The 20,148-nt window shown below is 41.0% G+C and overlaps 1 protein-coding gene across 20 annotated transcripts in view; it reads left to right on the forward strand.

Moving 5' to 3' along the window:
- The window catches only part of LOC144934165 (sorbin and SH3 domain-containing protein 1-like), a 134,022-nt gene that overhangs the window by 64,249 nt on the left and 49,625 nt on the right, over positions 1 to 20,148 (forward strand). For 15 of the 20 annotated variants that reach the window (XM_078859686.1, XM_078859694.1, XM_078859699.1 and 12 more), the window contains 8 exons: positions 967 to 1,395; positions 3,064 to 3,280; positions 4,734 to 4,763; positions 8,185 to 8,399; positions 8,855 to 8,918; positions 10,647 to 10,721; positions 18,361 to 18,411; positions 19,944 to 20,058. In XM_078859686.1, the coding sequence (XP_078715812.1) occupies positions 967 to 1,395; positions 3,064 to 3,280; positions 4,734 to 4,763; positions 8,185 to 8,399; positions 8,855 to 8,918; positions 10,647 to 10,721; positions 18,361 to 18,411; positions 19,944 to 20,058 (1,196 nt within the window). The remainder of the gene's footprint in view (positions 1 to 966; positions 1,396 to 3,063; positions 3,281 to 4,733; positions 4,764 to 8,184; positions 8,400 to 8,854; positions 8,919 to 10,646; positions 10,722 to 18,360; positions 18,412 to 19,943; positions 20,059 to 20,148) is intronic. The other 5 variants (XM_078859687.1, XM_078859691.1, XM_078859693.1 and 2 more) reach the window with 5 other exon arrangements.

Raw genomic sequence — 20,148 nt, forward strand, 5'->3', positions numbered from 1 at the left:
AACGAAGCAAATGTACCAAACATTTGTAATTTCTAAGGAATGTCAGTGAGGCAATGCTTTAAAACTGGGATGGAACGCCAGCAATTTGTGTCTCTGCCAGTGAAATGTCGCTCTGTTTACTCAATTTGAAATGTTAAAGATCATGTTTTCAATTTGAAAATACATTTTTGTACATTTCTGTATAAATTCGCACACATCCATGCAGGGACATTTGGGATGTTTTGCAATTTCATAACTCAAGGATACTGTATATGCATTTAAGTTCACATTTGTATGGAAATAGGCTAACACTGCTCAACACACCTGGCATGTACACAATTGAATGTGTTTTTAGGGCTTGAGTTATATTTTACATTCTAGTTGTGATGTAAAAAAAAACAGATATGTGTGTTTTGAGAGGTCTGGGCGTATGTATGTGTTATGAAAGAGGGATATTGCCAGAATCGTCACCTATTATATACCTTGCCTTGTAAGGCAGCATTATTGACGATTGTGTTATAGGAAATGTATGAGGGAAAGTGGAATGCTAATTTGTGGAATTTCCACCACTAAGAGAGTTTGGAATGTTAATTCGGGAGTCGGAACACACAACAGTAAGTGGAGTATAGATTAATGTTATTTAAAAATATATCCCATGCATTATTAATACAACCGAATTTGTAAAGAACAGCACTGTTCATTAAGAAATCACAAATTGAAGATACAGTAGTAAGACTGGACATTTAAAAGAAAACAAATGTGCATGATTAGATGTTCTTGCTCCTTCATGATATGAACCATCACAAATCTGCATTTTGCTTAATTTGCTTAAGTACTGTGCTGATATTTGGTGAAGACTGTCAGTATACTTTCCTAATATTTACAATAGACGAAGTCCTTGTGATAATAAGACCCAGATTGCTCTAACCCATTGCAGGCATGCTAACTCGCAGGAGCTGTGTTTATCCTTTTTAATGGGTTCCACAGCCTGAAGATGGATCCTGCCTGAGCACAGATGCCACACATGACCCAGGCAGCGCTTTTGAGCAAACCTATAGCTCAGAGCACACAGCATCTGAGGAAATGGAGCCAGCTGGCAATCCTCCACCAGCGCTGCCCATCACAGAAAACATGTCTGACCTTCAGCCGCAAGATTTGAATCTTCCGAACCTCAATTACTTCATCCCCGTTCATTTGCCAAGAGACGGAAAGCCAGAACATTCGTCTGCAGAGCCACCTGAGTTGGAGATGCACCCCGCTCGCCTTCAACCTGGAGCCGTGGAGCGGGATGACGTCCTTGCGGAACAAAGCCAGTCCTGCAAGACTGTGCAAGACGATCAAGCCTCCAGCAGACCAGACATCGACCAGGCAACAACCCCAGACGAATGTGAAGAGTTGCTCACAACATCTTCGGATGTAATTATGAAAAGTTTACGGGACTACTTTATTTTCTAAAACACTGCTTGAAAAAAGATGGGATGCATGTTTAAGCAGCTTTGAGGCTGGCATGTCTGATTCATGATCTCCACATTTCCCTTTAAACGTGCATTAATTGGAAACTAATTTCTTTTTTTCTCCTGAAAGACATTCCGTTTATGCTTTTGTATATGCTTGTTGTATTATTTTTCTGAGTCCACTGCAGTATTGCTTTTATGTTTGAATATTGTTTTTTCTCATTTCTTTCTGTGGATTGATTTCATGTTCTAATTTAAATGCCATGCGCATGTCCTCATCAGTCATATCCTTGCGAACGGTGGGCAATAAAGTAACGTTCCCCTATTTAAGTTGTCACATTCGCAAGAATGATCACTCAAGGTTCTGGCAAAAATAATTATTTACATCTGTGCCTTGCGAAGAGTCATGGCAAAACTCAGCCATTTAAAGTGCACAATAGCTGCAAGCACTTGCATTTTCATAGCAATAGCGTATGATTGACGTTTTCTCAACGGTAGCAGCTTTGCTGCCTGACTGGAGTGTTCTGTGATGATGACTGATGCCGCCGAGATGTAGTTACGGTGATCCGATTGTAACTCTTGCACGATACTGGCAGGCTCGATCAATGTGATGTTTTCTTTTGTGACTGAAAATTATTCACAAATATTTAAATACATGCAAAATCTACTTGTGGGCATTATTTGATTTCGTCACATAATATTTACATCAAATCAAATGATCTAGCTTGTGAACTCGCAATACAGATGGGAGTCGTAGCGCTCACAAAAGGATATAACTATTTTAAAGCCAAGCAATGCAAATTAAAACGCGGATGCAGATGTGGCATCACGCAGCATTGCTGGTAATATATTGTAATTAAAATCCATCCCGCATAGCATCCTTAATGTCATTATGGTAATATTACAGCCATTTTTGCGCGGCACCAGTCATTCATATCAAAGGGCCTGTGACATCTTTCACATTTGGCAAAGTATTCATATCTTCCTTCGAGTGTTATTGTGCTGATTTACATCCTTGTGAATATTTATGTTCACGTCTTTTTTCCCCTGCATGGGACTTTTCATAGGTCCATCAGTAATGTGGCTGTTTTACATGAAGATATTTCATTTTTAAATGAGTAAAAATTATGTCAAAATTAAGTACTTCTTTCTGCATGGCATTACCATTTTCAAGCATTCTTCATTTCTGTTTGCAGAACACTACCTCACATTAAACTGTACTAGTCACCGCATGAGGCATACGGTATAATATCACATATTTCTATCACATACATTCAAAGAAGTACATTTATTATAGGATGAATTTGAATCGCTCAATGCAGTTTTATTCCTCTCAAAGGTTTTAGTAAATTAGTTAACGCCACTGCTTGGGTTTTTACACTTGTGCTTTGGTAACTCTCTTGACATATTTTCTGGGTTCTACCGTGTGCCGTACAACACACGAGCACAAGAACCCGAGAACACTTCAAAGAGTTTGACCTTAGCACCAATCCAGACCTCGTGATTGGAAGTGAGACTCAACCGCTGTCCTACCCACGCGCACTGCGCTCAATGTATTGGGCGGTTTCCACCACAGCGGGCCGATTGAAAGCGTTTTAAAGTGCAGCTGTGCCTCGTCGGTGCCCGGCAGACCGTCGTCAACGGCAGCGTGGGATCGTCCTCGGGACCCGATGGAGCCTCCGCGACGGACGGCGACCCTACCGGCACGCTCTCCGCGGGGCATCCCCCAGGCTCCGACAGCGACTCGCAGCGCTCCTTCTCGCCGACGGGCCGCGCTTCTGCCTACCCGTCCACCATGGCCGTCAACCCCACCATCGTGCTGCTGCAGCACAATCGCCTGATGGGAGGTGCGTATGGGAGGGATGGGTCGCGGGAATAGCTTCGCGGGGGGGAGGGGGCCTGGATGCGGAGGAATGCCGACGTTTGTTGAATTTGCTTGACACTTTTTTTGCGATGCATGCAAGGAGTTAACGGGGATGTGTGCCAGCGTCACGGTCTAAATGTTCAAATTATTTGCAAATTACCTAATTAGTTAAAACCGCATAGCAACGTTGCCCCCTAATATTAAAACTACTCCAGACTATACATTGAGACTTAGGCACATGCCTTTTGTATTTATTTTGGAATAATATATAACAATTATAACATATCACTATTTTGCGACTCTTGCTTCTACACAACACCCTCTTAGAAATAGCAAGATCTTTTATTCTGTCAAAGTGGCTGCATAGATTAGATAATATTTAAATAATTAGTTTTACATATGCAATATATATATGTGCATGTGATTGTTTACAAAATCTGTTCCCCTGACTCTTAATGTTATAAGTGAATAATGTAATTTGTGGTCGTGGACCGTCCTCTTATTTTCAAGATTGCATACATCATTGGGCCTCATTGTTGAGCACAAACTCTGTACATAAAGGACTGCGTAGCATTACGCTTCATGTAGGGTAAATGTACATTTAGTGTATAGCCCATATCATCATTCACCGCTGAATGACTTGAATATACAGCAGTACAAGAGAAGGACTGTGGATACTGCACAAAGCAACTGTATATACCATCGTGTGGAGTGAAACCCTAACCCTAGTTTAAAATAAACCATCTGTCATGGGTTTTGGTATTCGCATATGTGTATTGCTAGGATGAACGTCTGACACGCAGTTACTCTTAAGGCCATGTGCCATCACAGTTGGCACAGATAGTGCATGATCAAGACACTGCACAAGAATTAAGTAATGTGGCAGTAAATGTCGCTTTCGGTACTGTGTTCTTCGGACATTCACACATAGCAGAGGTGTATACAGTTCATGCAATCGGTTACAATCAATAATAAGCAGGTTTAACGATCAAATGTGAACATGTCCAATAGTTGTTTAATCAGCAAAGATATTTAATTAAAATAATATTTTCAAAAACAGTATAAACAGTGTTAAAATATATTATTTGGATCTTTCGGTAAAGTCACGTAGATGGGTTCAAAGAAAATAAAAGACTTGCATGGCTTCACAGTTCATGAAAGACGCATTGATTTTTGTGAACGTTGGTGCAGTATATTTTAATGCATGATAAAAAAACAAGTCAATATTTGGCACTAAAGCAAATTTTCAATTGCATTAGTTGCTCATTTACTACAGTATTTTCCCAATGTATTTTCTCATAACATTTATTTTCACGTGGAAACGTACCACATTGAATTAACTGTTGTTATGTTTGCCTGTTGTATCTCGACTAACGACGTTGTTTTGTCCCCTGTGCGTTTTGTGTTTCATTCTTGAACTTTGCTTTCACGCCCAGAGCAGCAAAAACGGCTGAGTAGGCTGTCAGGTAGGCCCAGGCTGGTAAGGCCATCCCTTGGCAAAGAGGTTATCGCTCCTGCGTGAAATCCCTGACCTGGATCAGGCCTCCCAGAATCCACTGGTATATACACTAATTGTGAAGCTAAGTTATAATGGGAATTTGGGTTTAATGTTTGTACCACTTATGTTTCTTAATCAAATTTTAGTAGAAATCTATTAATGTGTGTGGTAGGGTTGCCACCTCTACTGGTATCCCCAGGAAAATCCAAATTTTCTCGTGTATGTATGTTGAGCTTCTTTCGCACCATACATAGCCAACCGTGCTAATCGGAGGTGCGGGGGAAGGACAACTTTTAAGGTAAACCGGTAGCTGTCCTGGTAAATCAGTAATTACAATTCCCATTTCTTTTTTTTTTATTCAATGATATGTCCTGGTTATTGTATACCTCAAAGGTGACAACCCTACCGTGTGGCCTGGGAGACCTGCTATGGTGGATTCTGTCGATCCATGGGGTAATTTCTTCCCAGGAGAGTTCCAGTCTTATTCCTTAACCCTGCAGTTCCCCGCATGCTTGCTGTGCAGCTACACAGAGGGTTGCTTTCAGAGTGTGGTGCACTTTTAGCCACTTGACCTGCACACGTGTATAATGCCAGTTTAATGACGGAATGGCTGAATGCCATGTTAGTTTCTTTGAAACAAACGATTGTTCAGTTAAATTGGAATACTTAATTTCTTATTTTGTTATTTTGCACTGAGAAACTGTATAAATGAATATAACATAATTTTAAATCCATACTAAGTTGTTTTGTTCATTATATAAGTTAATGTAATGTTAATGCTTGGGATGTTTAGCATTCGGAATGTTTTATATATTTGGTACATTACATCTGGCAATTGTTCTTTTGTAAAGTAGATTAGTGATGATGATATTGCACTCCATCGGCCTTCAAGTTGAGGCTTAAAAACGCTCAATTATAAATACAGTAGCTCAAATGTTCCACCTTGAGGTGCCTTTAGATGCACTCAGAAGCTGTGTTCAACAGACAGGTACAGTGGCATTTTGGAATGGCGCAATAATACGTCATGCCTGCCTCATTCTACTTGCGCCAGGCAAACCACACCTATTTTTAGAGATGCCAAAAGGACATCAGTGTTATGCAGGATCTTTTAGCCTTGATAATGTGCCCTTTCATTGTTCTCTTTGAACATGGGATAGTTGGGTGGAGGGGGGATTGCTTGACTGAGCGGTACCAAAGCATCCCACGGTTAGTGGTGTTCCGTGGCTCGCGCTTGAGAAAAAGCAACAACATCTGCCGAGGGTTCTCCAGTGTCAGGTTATAACGTGTGTGCAGGTGGATTCAATGTGAAAGTGAAATGCGTTGGCAGTGGCTTCACCGCCACTTTCTCCACCAGACGGGTGCATGCAGCCCATGGTGTTTCCCAGGAGCCCGGTGCTGGTGCTTTATCACCACACTCTGCCCTGATGTTCCAATCATCAATTAGTCCACTTGCACGTGACAAGAAAACTCGAGGTGGACTTTGTTGTTTTCTCCTCAACCTGGAGGCAGGAGCTGCTACTGGATCTGTCCCTTTTCTTTCCTCGTGGCACTACTTTCCTTCTTGCCGTGTGAGCACATGGTTTGGTCACTTCAAATACTCTCGCTCAAAGCTGGATGTCTCCAAGGAGAACAATTGTCTTAAAATATTTATGGTGATCAATCCAAGTTGTGTGGTGACTGAAATGCGTTTTCACGTGTATTTTGTGTGACAACTAATGTGTTCTTCATTGCAGCTTGTGGTTGTTGTTGTTGCATTTTCCTCGTGTTATGTAAATAAATAGCGTTAAATGCATTTTATTTCCCAAAAACTAGATACTTTAAAAGCAAATTCATGAGACACATTTGAAAATGTATATTCTAATGTAATTCATTTTAATTATCAGCCATCCATTGCTGGATGAAGGCCTGCTCGTGCATATTTACTATTACCAAACATCTATATAACAGAGTTACATAAAAGCTTGTACGGTTTTTAACATTTCAGAAAAGGGGAAGGTTTTTGTTGTGTAACTCTTGCAAGTAGCTTGCCTGTTATCTAGTAAATCGACAGTGTAGATATTAATTCATTAAATTGAAAAACAAGTACATACAGAGTAGTTACACTCATTAACTAAGAAAGTAACAGATCAAAGTTAACTGATTCATCTCAGCACATGTTTCCAAGGCCAATGACGCCCAGTGGGGATTTGGCTCCGTTATTTCGTGGTTATCCTCTATATAAATCATGCACACTCACTTAATATTTGCCAACTCTGCCAATTTAATCAGTCGTCTGGCTGTTTTCGAACGCCCGTTTACTGGATATAAATTTTGAAACTAAAAATCTCTCAACTTCTACTTTTAAAATTAGAAAAATCTGCACAGCTACAAAACACATCATATGCAGTAAAAGGATTAGAAATTGGGATCCAACCGCTTACACTGGTTGTCTTGGCAGGTATATAATGCCGTACATCGTATGAGGCCCGAGTCCTTTTCCATATCGCATATTTCCATGTCACAGTTTCAAATGTGCCTATTAACTCAAGTGGCCTATTCACTTTTAGTGTATTTTTTATATTATTGAAATATATACCTGTCAACTCCTTACCAGTGCCAATCTTATTACAGATCAATTCAGACCTTATTGGTCACCCCGTGCCCTTATAAATGCCAACGTTCTTCCTACAAAGTCCCATCACAAGGGAGAAACACAAACATATAGAGAAAAATGTTTGTTGCCCGTATCGCAACGGCTGTGCACCGTATGGACCTGAAAACTGAATTTCCCTGCACAAGAATATGGGTAAACCGAATGGGTTGACAGGCATACAAATAGCAAACTTAAAATTTATCATGGTTAAGCTGCCTGTTGTCATGGTTAAGCTGCCTGTTGCCACCTCACCACAAGATCCTAGCTCAAAATAAAAAGCTGCACAGCAAATATTCCACACTCGTTGCCTCATTTAGTGTCAGCTCAACTATTGTACAACATCTCTTAATATCTGCGCACCTCTCACCCCGACTCCCATTATGCATGGGAGTTATAGGGCCCACAAATACTCCTATTTACGTAACCTTATTCCTCATACGATTATCCGCATTTTCTTCCCCCCTGGTGGATAAGTGGAGCAAGATCGTGGCTATAAGATCTGCAATATTGGTTCATCGCATCAGCACAGATCAGAGGCGTTATGTTTTCAAACATACTTAGTCTCTGTGACCGAAAGTTCCGGAGTAAAACGTGCCAGCAGCGTGTGACGAGTCAAAGTTAACTTAGCCTGTGCGCACAGCTGCACTGTTCGGAGGCACCTTGCTGTGGAGTGTTGAGTGCTGCGCACGCATGTGCCCGAGTCTCCCCGCGGTGGGCGGCCTGTGTTGATGGAAGCCGCGCATTTTTTCCGACGCAGACGCGTCCTCCCCTACTCCCACGCCTTCACCCGTGCCGGACGCGGCGGGTCAGACGGGAGAGCGGGCGGGCGAGCACCCGCACGACCGCCGTGCCTACGAGCGCTACGCGGACGGGGAGCGCTGGGTGGCCGACGGCCGGCCCTCGGTGCGCGTCATCCGGCCGCCGGACTTCCCCGGCATTGGTGGCGTGGACGAGGCCGGCATTCCTCTCACTGTGAGGGCCGTGGCTGTGGCCGTGGGCACGCACAACGCCGGTTCGATCGTTGGCTTGCGAACGTGTTTCTATTCAAGTTAGCGGCGGCGGCGGCGTCGTCGTGACCGTTGCTTGAATATTGCTTGCTTATCCGTTCGCCATCAAGGGAGCGCTTCTGCTTACGTTTACACGCCCGCACTTGTGTAGTATATTTTTTGATGGCATCGTTGTCATCATTGCTTGCTTATTCTGTATCGGCTTGCGTGTTTCTGGTTACGTTGTTTGTACACACTTGCGCACCATTACAGATGGCATTATCATCGCCAGTGCTTTTAACAACGTGTTGTTTTCTCGGTTGTGCTGTACACCTATCATTATTTACATTACTTGGATGTTTAATTTTGTTGGAGAATAAATTAATCAATAAAGTATTCTACTGACATGCCCTTTTGCACTGCTAAATGTTGTCATTGCAGAGCACAGACCGGCCAAAGGACTGGTACAAAACTATGTTCAATCAGATCCACAAGGTGAACAAAGGTAAGTGTGATATACACAATCTCAAATCTTAACTCGATGTGCCTTGGTGCAATGGTTAGCGCACTGAACTTGCAATCCAGAGGTCACCAGTTAATTCTCCATTGCGTGGCTTTTGAAACAATGGACAAATTTCTTAAATCTCTGTCCACCTCGCAGCATGAATGTATATGCCTCAGTGAGTCGATCAGCAGGTTGTGTGTGGTGGGTTAAGTGTGAGTACTCCCAACTATTCTGAGATACCTGGACAGTGTGGAAGAGTAGGTTAAATATCCTCTAGGGAGACTGTCGCTTTTTCTAGTGGAGGCTCTTTCGCCAGCAGTGGCAAGGGCAAGCAGTTGCAGGCCTACACCTTTACCTTTTACAGTATTGCACAATGTTGACCACTGATGTTATGCTGATATCATAAATTAAGAATAGTCAATATGGCTGTTGTACTACATATCATGTACTATTCTTGGTTCTTTCGGTAAAGTCACGTAGAAGGGAAATAATAAAATATTAGAAAATATTATTTATTTTATCTATTGTTTTATATTTATATTATTTTACATATTGTTTTATATTTATATTATTTTATTATTTCCCTTCTACGTGACTTTACCGAAAGAACCAAGAATATGAATCCCTGCAGTCACAAAAGCTTTAAATCAAAATATCATGTACTCTTAAGCATTTTCATTGACAGGAGATAATACATAATGGTTTACCAAGATACGTTTCAAATTCTAACCGTTGCTAACTTTATCCCATGTTACAGCTGCAACAAGTCGTGCGAAGGTCTAACTTACATTGAAACTTTGCATCTTTTGATGACATCTGTGCCAGTGAAATATAACTTTTAAAAACATATCCAGGCTCAACATTTTTTCTTTGACCTGCAGGGGTGTTAGTTGTGGCTTTGAAGTTAATAAACAAAGATAAAACAACATCGGAAGTAATTACGACTTAATGTATATTGGAGTGTTGGAATTTCATAGCCCAAATAATGCACCTTAAGATACTTTTGTTGTTCTATGATTTCAGTTCACTTTTTTAATTGAGTTACATGAATTATCTGCGTGTCATTCTGGCTTTTTTTCTTATGCACACTCATTTATCTGAGCAGCGTTCCATCAGCTCCGTTCAATTCTCCTTACTCTTAAAGCTGAGTTGCCTGCAAACCAAAATAACTTTATATGCACTCATCCTATGCCCATGCCGTTCAGTGAGTGACCGTTACCACCTTATTCTTTGGTTAAAATTTAGAACGCTAAGATGTAGTGTACTTAACATACTACACTTCCACCATGAAAACATTCTCAAGCAGAGGGTAATTAGCTTTTGCTTTTTTACAACTATCCGTGATTTGAAATTATTTCTGTCATTGTCTTGAATCACCTCTATAGTACTTTTAAAAGCCCTGCAGAGATACTACATGTTGTCCCTGTATAATATGTGCCTAGTTGTAATTATGTGTGTCAAACCGTTTCCTAGTTCACATGCTGCATACTGGGCTTATGTAAGGTCATTTGGTTATCCTTTGTAGCCATTTCACTCACCTTTCCCAAACCTTACCTTGTCTTTTAATGGATATTTCCTTGACCTTTCCCATAGTTTTTTTCAGCCCTCTCCAAGCCTTTCTCCTACCTCTCCTCGGTGTTTTCCCTGCCCTTTCCTTGTCCTCTTCATGCCCTCTCTTTTATTTTCCCCGTCCCCTCTCCCTACTGTCCTGCTTCTGCTTCCTGGCAGAACCTTCCGACTGCAATCCCTACCTGCCTACCTATCGCTTCCCTGAAGAGAGAGCCCAACACAGTCACTGTCAAGGTACTGGCAGCCATTCTGTGTGAAGCCATCTGGCCCTTTCTCGTTGCAGTGAATGGTCCATATCTAAAAGGAATTTAATTTGGTTTGTTTCGCATTGGGGGGTGGTTTGGCATGTATAAATATATTTACGCAATGTAAGATAATTTCAGACAGCTGGATTGTACTTTATTTTCATAAGCAAGTTTTATTGCCTAAATATGATACTGTGATCGACACTGAAGTTTGGCTGAACACATGCCAATAATGGAAATTATACATTCTCATGATTACACTTCATAAACTCAAGTATTGTTATTCATGCATACATGCTCGCCATGCTATGATCATGTAATATCTAATTGACATCATGAATAACAAATAATTTGATTGGAAATAAAAAAACTATTGCCATGGCAGTTTAACATCTCTTTCTTCAGGTGCATGTGTGCCTGACTGGGCTACAGTGCATTATTCTGTTAATGTAAACAGGCTACCTTTTCTCTTGTTAATCAGCACATTCTATCATCACACGTAATTAACTTTTACCCCATAACAATAAATCGTAAAGTTGTGGAACTTATTATAAATTAAATGTTGTATGTGACATGATTTGGCTGGTCCATACACACTCCGACTTTGTATAAACTATTAAATAAAAAAAACATCCTCATGATGTTTGAGGCGTAACAATTATTGTTGTTCATACCTCGTGGTTAATGTCCTGGCGATGTTTATAGTGGCACGTCCAGTGTGCTTTTTTCAGTCTCGTGCCCACGTTGCTGCCTTACTCTTCCCCGCGTGTCCTGCACTCCCACCGACCTGTTTGCTTATTCATTTTCGCTCCCAACTTTCCCTCCCTCCCTCCCACCCTCCACTATCCCTCCACCCCAACCAAACTGCACTCAATGCCCCCCTCACCGCTTTACCCGCTGTCGTCCATGTCTGCAGAACTAAATGCATACAAACCCACATACATTTTTCCAGAGGGCACAGAAAAGCCTCCTGACCCAGGTACAGCAGCATTTGGCTGGTGTGCAGTAGCAGCAAGGGACCCTTGAAGTCTAACCCTGACCCAACTCGGTGTGCAAGCAGTGTTCCACTGGGCAAATTCACAAGTTAAACTGTACGCAGAACTTTTGAATAATACCTTTGTTACTACGTGAGGTGAAGAGATTAAAAAACAATAATGGGATTATAAAACAACAAGGTGATTAATGGTCAGGTTCTTGGCAGTATTTAAATGCTCGATTTCAATCAAAAAGCAATGGGGACGATGAATCAGTCTCGTTATACGAGTCTTATCTTAATGACGGAGAGGCAATTTTGGCTCAGAATTAACATTAATATTCTTCGTAAAATTAACATATAAAGTGCTTAGTTTAGACTTTTATTGAATTAAAGGTGTCTTACATTCGTTTGCCAACACCATGCTAGGCTGGGTTTCAATGCACCAGGCATGCATCTGAGACTCAGGGTCGTTGGTTTAAATGCCCTGCCGACTTGATTGCGCATTACCAGCACGTTATCCCTGAGCCCACATGTCTGCAACGGAACATTAAATCGGCCATTCCACCCTTAGCAACGCTTGTCTATTGTTTTTCTTTTGTTAAAGGTAAAATTTACGACGTGTAGTAATGTATGCGTACATCTCCATGAAATCCTGGTAAATACAGAATGAATAAATACATGTCATTTAATACAACAGGATTATATCACAACATATGAAGCTGCTAACCATGATGGTTACAAGCAATCCTAATAAATAGTTGAGATTTTGTTTTGTTATTACTGTGGTGATGATTTGATTTTTTTGGTTTTTCATTAGTTCTGCCTACAGTTCAATATATTGTGCCCATGTTTAGCTCATTCATGAGCCAAGATACTCATTGCTCAATCATAGTGGCGAGTTGTCACCACTGTAATGTAATAGTGTGTGCTGCTCGTTATCTTTGTATCAGGTATCTTGCCTTTTGCTACAGAGTTGGGTAACAGCTCATAATAACACGACTAGTTCATTGTGTCCCAAATTATATTCCAGGCACTAAAAAAATAACTACAAATCTCACAAAATTATACATATAAAACCATATGTGAATAACTCCCAACTGTGGCAAAAGATTGTCCAAACATTCAGAATGCTAAAGTGGAGAAGCATATAAGGGCTTTGAGTATCTTCTGTGAACACATTCTGTGTGTGTTGCCACTAAATGCTTACTAATACAGACAGATCCACGGGTAATTGCATGCTTAATAAACGAGATCTTAGTGACGCAAGCCATTGTGCTTTATAAAAAATAAACTGAAGTTTTTATGCCCATTGAATTACTCTGTACCATCTTCATAAAATGCATATTTAGCTTGCAGAATTATTTTTGTAATGAAATTACTTCTTGCGTAACGTTACTGTATATATTAGTGAATGCGTCCGATTGTTTTTAAAGGTGTGTCTTTTTTTAAATCATAGCCTGCGGTTTTGCAAAGTGTTGAGTAACATTTTGTCATGTGACATAATGTGTAGATGTTAATGTACAGTACATGGCACATGTCACAAGACAAATGCCATTATTGTTCTACCACTCCATGCTACAAGCTATGCCTGAGTGATCTGAGAAGACTTGAATTGATGACCTCTTTGGTCTGCCCGTAAGAATAGAAATGTATGCAACATAGTATAAAACCATCATCCCTACTCGCACATATAAATTGGCTGCATATATTTTAACCTCACGAACAGTTTCCAAATTCCTTACTCTTCTTGGGCATGGCCATAATATGTTATGCTATATAGTGCATATCAAATATCTAGCATTTGTCTTTTAAACGAAAACATAGGTAATTAACAATTACATATTGCATGGTTTTGTTGACTACCAATCATGAAATGTTATACCATGCAGAGCCACTAATTAGAAGAGTTTGAGATCTACTGATTGACACTAACACAAACAAAAAGCATGTCATTAATCTGAACCCACTAACTTTAAAATTACAGTTTTGGGGTAAGTATGTATATTTTTGATTTACATTGATTTGCTTTCGCACAACTGTATCTCATAGAACATTTGGACAATTTACTTTTCTCGCTTATACATATCAGCATCTGTTTGCTTGCCTATATGTGCATATTCAGGAGTTCATTGTCCATCCTCTGTAGACACACTTGTATAGAATAAGCCCGTGGTTTATTAATCTTATTGTTAAGCATAATGTATTCCAAGTATTCCCTAAAGTTTTCAAAGTATACTTTTAAACATGTTTCAGTAAGTTATGATTAATTATAAAACGAATTCACATTTAAGACGGGCATATTTTGTAAGGTGTTGTGTAATTTGCTTTTTACTTCATAATAATAAAAAGCATGCATTACAATATCATCTTTATATATCTGTGCATTTGAAAGTATATATCCAGAGCGAGCTTTTCATCCTATAGAGATATGAAATTTTCATTTCAACTTTCCAAAATCGAATAGCATAGGAATGTCAGTCCCTAATCAGTGGTAAAATAAACTTATTTCACTTATTTAGTTTTACCTTTAGGCAACAAAAAAGTTAGTTTTCGCTTTACTCACAACCTACATCACATTTTACCTGTTTCATATGAACATTATTGACACTGCACGATCTTTGCTGTTTATTTTGCAATATTTTAGTTTGGCTTTGCAGTCCTTTTTCCACATCCCTTTGTGTTGTCGGCCGCGTTTCCCTGTTTTTCTTCCTTCTCTCCATCCCTCTGCATCCCCCCACCGTCTTGTAGAGGAGAATCCCTACAGACCCACGTATGTCTTCTCTGAATTTGTTTCGCGCCTTAATCCAGAAGGTATCTGTGACATTTGCTTGTTTACTTCTCTTATCAAACCCTGGACTTGCCTTTTTTGCCCGTCATTTTACTCACCCCTTGGTCTTTTTGTTTGTTTGTCTTCATTGACTGCTATTTCAGATTACGCAAAGCACGGTTGTCATTTTTTTTTTCTCACCGCCTAGACATTTCAGAAAAAAATGTCGTTGCAGAGATATTTGTAATTTTCGTTACATTTCGTGACACATGAAGATAAGGAAACATCCCACGGTGTAATCCTTCCTACTGTCAAAAGACGGCGCTGTGACCATTTGCTCTGTTTTTCACCAACGTCCTATGCTATTGCAAACATAGCAGTGTGCAATGCTCTTGTAATGGGAGTGGTCTCTGTAACTCGGCGTACGGGAAAAATCCAGCGTATCTCGGGGTGGCTGGGTGGTTCGTTATTTTTTAAGGGAAATCTAAAATCTTTCTTTATGCATCACACTGGGGTATGGACTGAGAGAGGGGAAAACCAACCACCGCGTCCCGGAGCACTGATGAACAATGAGGCTCTATGCAGAGGGGGTCAGCAGCCAGTCACGGGGGGAATATTTTCGACTTTTTTTTTTATATACAGCCATGAACATGCTGTTGTATGTATTACGTTTGCTCGTTTCATTTTAAATTGCGCGTCATGTTAGGCCATGCGATAAGGCTTCTTTGACGAAATCTACGACTCCCATCCCCAGGGTTGCTGTACGCTTACAATGGTGGAATATGTGACTTGTGCATGTGTCTGAGTCACTGAAAGAGTGAAGGTTTAAAGTGCAGCCCGGTAATTACTGGACTTGCTCACGCTACTGCTGGTGGAAAGGGTTCACGAGAGAGGTCTAGAGAGCCTTGTTAGAGGGTATTTATGGCCTACTCTTCCATGCTGAAAATGAGGTTGAGCTGAGTTGGTAAACAGTGTCATCGTGTGGTAGCGAATGACATAAACCAGGGTTATTTAGCTATGTTTAGGACCACCTTTTAGTTGATCGGTATTTGGTTTCATTCAAGACAATTGGCCATACATGGTGGTACGTCATATTAAATAAGACTATAGTTGCACATCTTTGGCTTGACATTGTTATTTTGTGTGGTGGGGGAGGCGATCAGCATCCTTTATATCTTCACGTCGAGGCTTGCGAGCCGTGAATTCCCAACGCCTGACACAATTTACAGCTCTGACATATGAGCCTTTACATTGCGTACGCATCGCTGGCTACAATCTCAAGCGAGCCTTACAATTAAATGCTGCACTATATACACAGTAATACTGGTAGGAACCACCTGGTTCCACCAGCCCACAGGGGATTATTGTGTCCGTCCGTCCGTCGTGCATCCAAAAATGGGAGGGGTGGGGCTGGGTGGATAGGGGAGGGTGGGGAGGGGCTGGGTGGGGAGGGGAGGGTGGGGAGGGGCTGGGTGGGGAAGGTGGGGAGGGGCTGGGTGGGGAGGGTGGGGCTGGGTGGGGAGTGGGAGGGGTGGGGCTGGGTGGGGAGGGGCTGGTCACCCCGTGGTCCCCTTATAAAACTCAACGTTTAACCTACTCACGCCGGCTTGTGCCCGCCCTCACAGTCGGCCATATTTGCGGAATACACCACGCCGCCATTGACCCTGGCCATTGACCGAGCAACCCAACGTTCCTACCAGCTCCCTCCGCAGGAATGTGTTTAAATATTCTTCTGAACCCGGCACTTTTCAGGGTCACCTGCTGAATTGCGATCTCCCAAAAGTACAAAAGCTGCCATGACAACCTCCCATTTGGGCCACGAGGGTCTCCTCATGTGGCTTTCTCTTGAGTAGTGCGAGGCACTTTGAGTGTCGAGTCGAGGTCAATTCAAGTGCAGTGTACATTTGTAAAATGTGTCATTTTTTTGGCATTATTTATTCATTTCTTTTGAGAAAGCACAAATAGTGCTGCTGGCAAGAATATATAGTTGTGGGTTGATTCGATTCCATGACTTCTTTGTGCGAAAACATATCTTTGTTCTGCCAAGCTGTGTCGCGTTATTGGTCACAAGAAGAAAGACATTGTTAAATATGGGGCCTTAATCTCTTTGCAGTGCACCTCCAAAAACTAAGCATTTTTGTTTCTATTGATTACTTGTTATGTTGACGACCTTTCATTGTACGCATAGTTGCCTGCATCCCTGAGATTTCAAAGGCATTGAGATGTGACCCTGACCGGATACCCCAGCACACATTCCTGTGTAGCATTTTGGGTTTGAGGTTGGGCTGTCGTCACTGGGCTAAAGGCAGGAAATAGATTTGTTGTTTCCACAGAGCAACCTGAAGAACACTTTGTCACTGGCTTAAGTGGACAGTAATCTTGCCTTCTCATTAAGACATTGTTGGTTTGTATAATGCTGTGTGCTGTTATATGGTGATTATCATTTTGCCAGATTATGTTGCTGCCTTACCTTGATGATTATCGCTGAAAAACTTTTTTTAGGTACCAACAACATTCGGGTCCATAACAACTATGTCATTTTAAAATCGACTTTCCTCAGCCGTTGCTCATTGCTAATACCTGAAAATAAGATTATGATGCCGATAGGTTTATAGAATGGATAGGTCTTGTGTTGTATTGCGTCTTGCTTGGCATGATATCCGACGTTTCACTCCACTTGCTGGGAGCTTTCTTTTGGAACGACACTCAGTACAACTTGGAAACACATCAAAGAGTTATAGTAGCCCAGCCATAAAAAAAATCTACACTTTGTTATATAATGGATGTTTATGCAGTATATTTCAAAAGTAACCATTTGGTGTTTCCATGTGCAAGTAAAGTATGTTTTAGATTATTGGCCTTAGTCTACTGTCCTTCTAGACTCACGTCGTGGCATTTGCTTAAACATTCAAACGATGCACAAGTTTTTCCCTGCTGGCATTTGAACACATGCTGCTTTAAGCCTACAAGGAGAATACAGTAGTTGATAGACTATTAGATACTTTGTTTCTGATGTGGCGATACAGAACAGAAGGTGGTCTATTTGATTATGTTTCTACCCAGAAAGCTGCACTGCCCTGTAGAGTTTATTTAAGTTTAAACAGTTTAAACGAGACATGAGAATGAGTAGTGCATGGGAAGTAGACAAACGCCTCCAGCTACGTGAAAAAGTAGCCTCTGCATAGTATACTTTTGATTTACAAGAAAACACCTCTGAGAACGTAAATTCATGTTATAAAGTGCTTGGCTAAAGCTGTAACCCTTAAATCCAAATAATTTTCCTGCTGCTGTATGTCGCTCTGAGTAGCGTTACATTTGCTGAGTGCAATACATTGCATGGGTATCTCAATATTTTATAATGCACGGCTGTGTTTGATGTGCACAGAAATATTGTTCTAGGATGTCGCACTTTTGATGCGTTGTAAATCCAGCTGCTGGTATTTCATCCACTATTTGGGTCGCAAATTACAAGTACGGTAACAGCCCCAGGTGCGTACAAATAATTATGTTGGGCTGGGCATGCGCTCAATAACACTGGCACATAGCCACGCTCTCACCCAAATACGGAAAGATCACCGGTGCTAACAGTCGTGCCCTCCACTACAATACTGATATGAATTAATGGTGTGTTTTTTAAAATAGTTTTTAATAACAACTGAATGTGAGCCCGGTACAAAGCGCCGATCACAGAATGGAGGGAGAACAAAAATCACGCAAAAAATTGCCCAAGTTTGTCCCGGTGGGGCATAATGAAGGGGACAGAATTGGGCTTGGTACCCCACCCAGATACGGGCCACTCGCGAAGGCTTGAATGTGGAGGGACAATTCGTGGTGTTTTCATTCTTGTTGCTATTTTCACGGTTTATGTGATTTTTGTTGTTACAGAAGATGATGAAGTAGATGGTACCTTCACACCTCGGTCAGATGGTACGTCTGGTGGGTTTTAACCTGCATACATATATTTCTTGCATATGCCTTAATTACAGTATTTTTTACGTATTCCCTTAGGTATAATTGATTGTATATTTTTTTACAAATGGAGGCGTGAACATGATTAAATACGCGAAATTCATATACACGTAAAAAACAGGTGAAAGTGAAAAAAATAATCAATGTGTTTAATATAATTAATTAGTTCGTACGTTACAGTGGATAATTAATTTGGCCTGGTGCAGTTGCCTGCTTCATTTAACGATTATCCTGTTGAACATTGTGCAGCTAATGTATCGTTATATATCCCAAAACTTCATTTTCTTGCTGTCAATGTAATGTAATTAAAATATTATATTCTTATGTATTTGCTCATTTGCATATATTAGTGCGACATTTTCAATATCTATGCAAATGTAGATCATTTGCAATTCTACCTTTGGTGCTGACAGTGATATCGAGAATATGTTTCTGACAATGTGACATGCGTGGAATTTGCTGAATATGTGGCACTTTTGTGACAAGAGAGAGCTCAGGATGGATGTATTGTATGCCGAAAAAACCTAAGAATAAGAATATGTATTGTATGCATTTACAGATCACAATAATGTTTTAAAACTTACCACTAACACCTTTCTATCCCATAGTGATACAAAAAAAATGTAATTTTGCAGAACACTTAGGTATTGGCCAGAACTGTGCTCTGCACGTTTCTTTATCGGCTGTCACATAGCAACCGTACCAGAAGGCTTGCCTTTACGGTCGATTGCTTGCAAATGCGCATCTGTCACCAGCCATTTTAAATGTGCCACATTTTGTTAATTTTCACTACTTTCACAAATGTAGGCCACTTTCCCATTTGTCACGCTTCAGCTCCTACATTTTAAATATACTCATAACTTAGCTGCGATGAGTTATAAAAAAAAAAGTGTGTATTGCTCTGTTGCGAAATCTCAGGTGTTATTTTGGTCCTGTGCAGGGAATTATTGTTTGAATGTGTGGAAAATAGAAATATTCTTACGTGTTTCATTTTCATAGCATCTACCTTATAAGCAGCTCAGATGTATGTGTGTACATTTGTCCAGAAAACTTCTCCTAGACCACTTCACCAAATACAATAAATCTGGAGTAATTTTAAAGGAAGTAAGGAGTAGGGGGTGACAGAAACCAGGTGGATAGGTGACGTAAAATATCGAGGACAGAAAGGATTGGGACTGAACTAAGCCGTAATGCTGGCTAAAGAAAGAGAGGCATGGCAGAAATTTGTTGAGTTTCATTGTCGCTTATGGGCCAACAGAAGGAATAGATGATGATGATGATGATCACCATACTCTATATTAATTCTGCATGTACTTGTTTGCAATAACAATCAAAATGGAGCTCGACTCTCCAGGACAACAAAGTACGTGTGTGTCCACTGAACGTGTAGAGGCTCTAGCAGAGCTGTCGATGCATCGTTCTGTCATTTGGCGGCGTGTTTATCCTCCTCGCAGTGTTGCGCGAGGTTAACAGTCGCGTTGCTCTTCGCCTGCCTGCAGATCACTCGGTGCCGCGCTCCAAGAGTTTGTCGGACGGCCCGGATTTTGACGCGCAGCAGCAGCAGAGATCTGCCACGCTGCCTGCGCGCATCTGCCTCCGCTCGGCGGCCCAGCGGTAAGCTGCCACTTTTTGCTTAAAACAGGCACACGTAACAGATGTGCTTTTTCCCCCAGTTTATACTGAACAGCTGGATAACGGAGATTA

Source organism: Lampetra fluviatilis, chromosome 9 (assembly GCF_964198595.1).
Source record: "Lampetra fluviatilis chromosome 9, kcLamFluv1.1, whole genome shotgun sequence".
NCBI lineage: Eukaryota > Metazoa > Chordata > Hyperoartia > Petromyzontiformes > Petromyzontidae > Lampetra > Lampetra fluviatilis.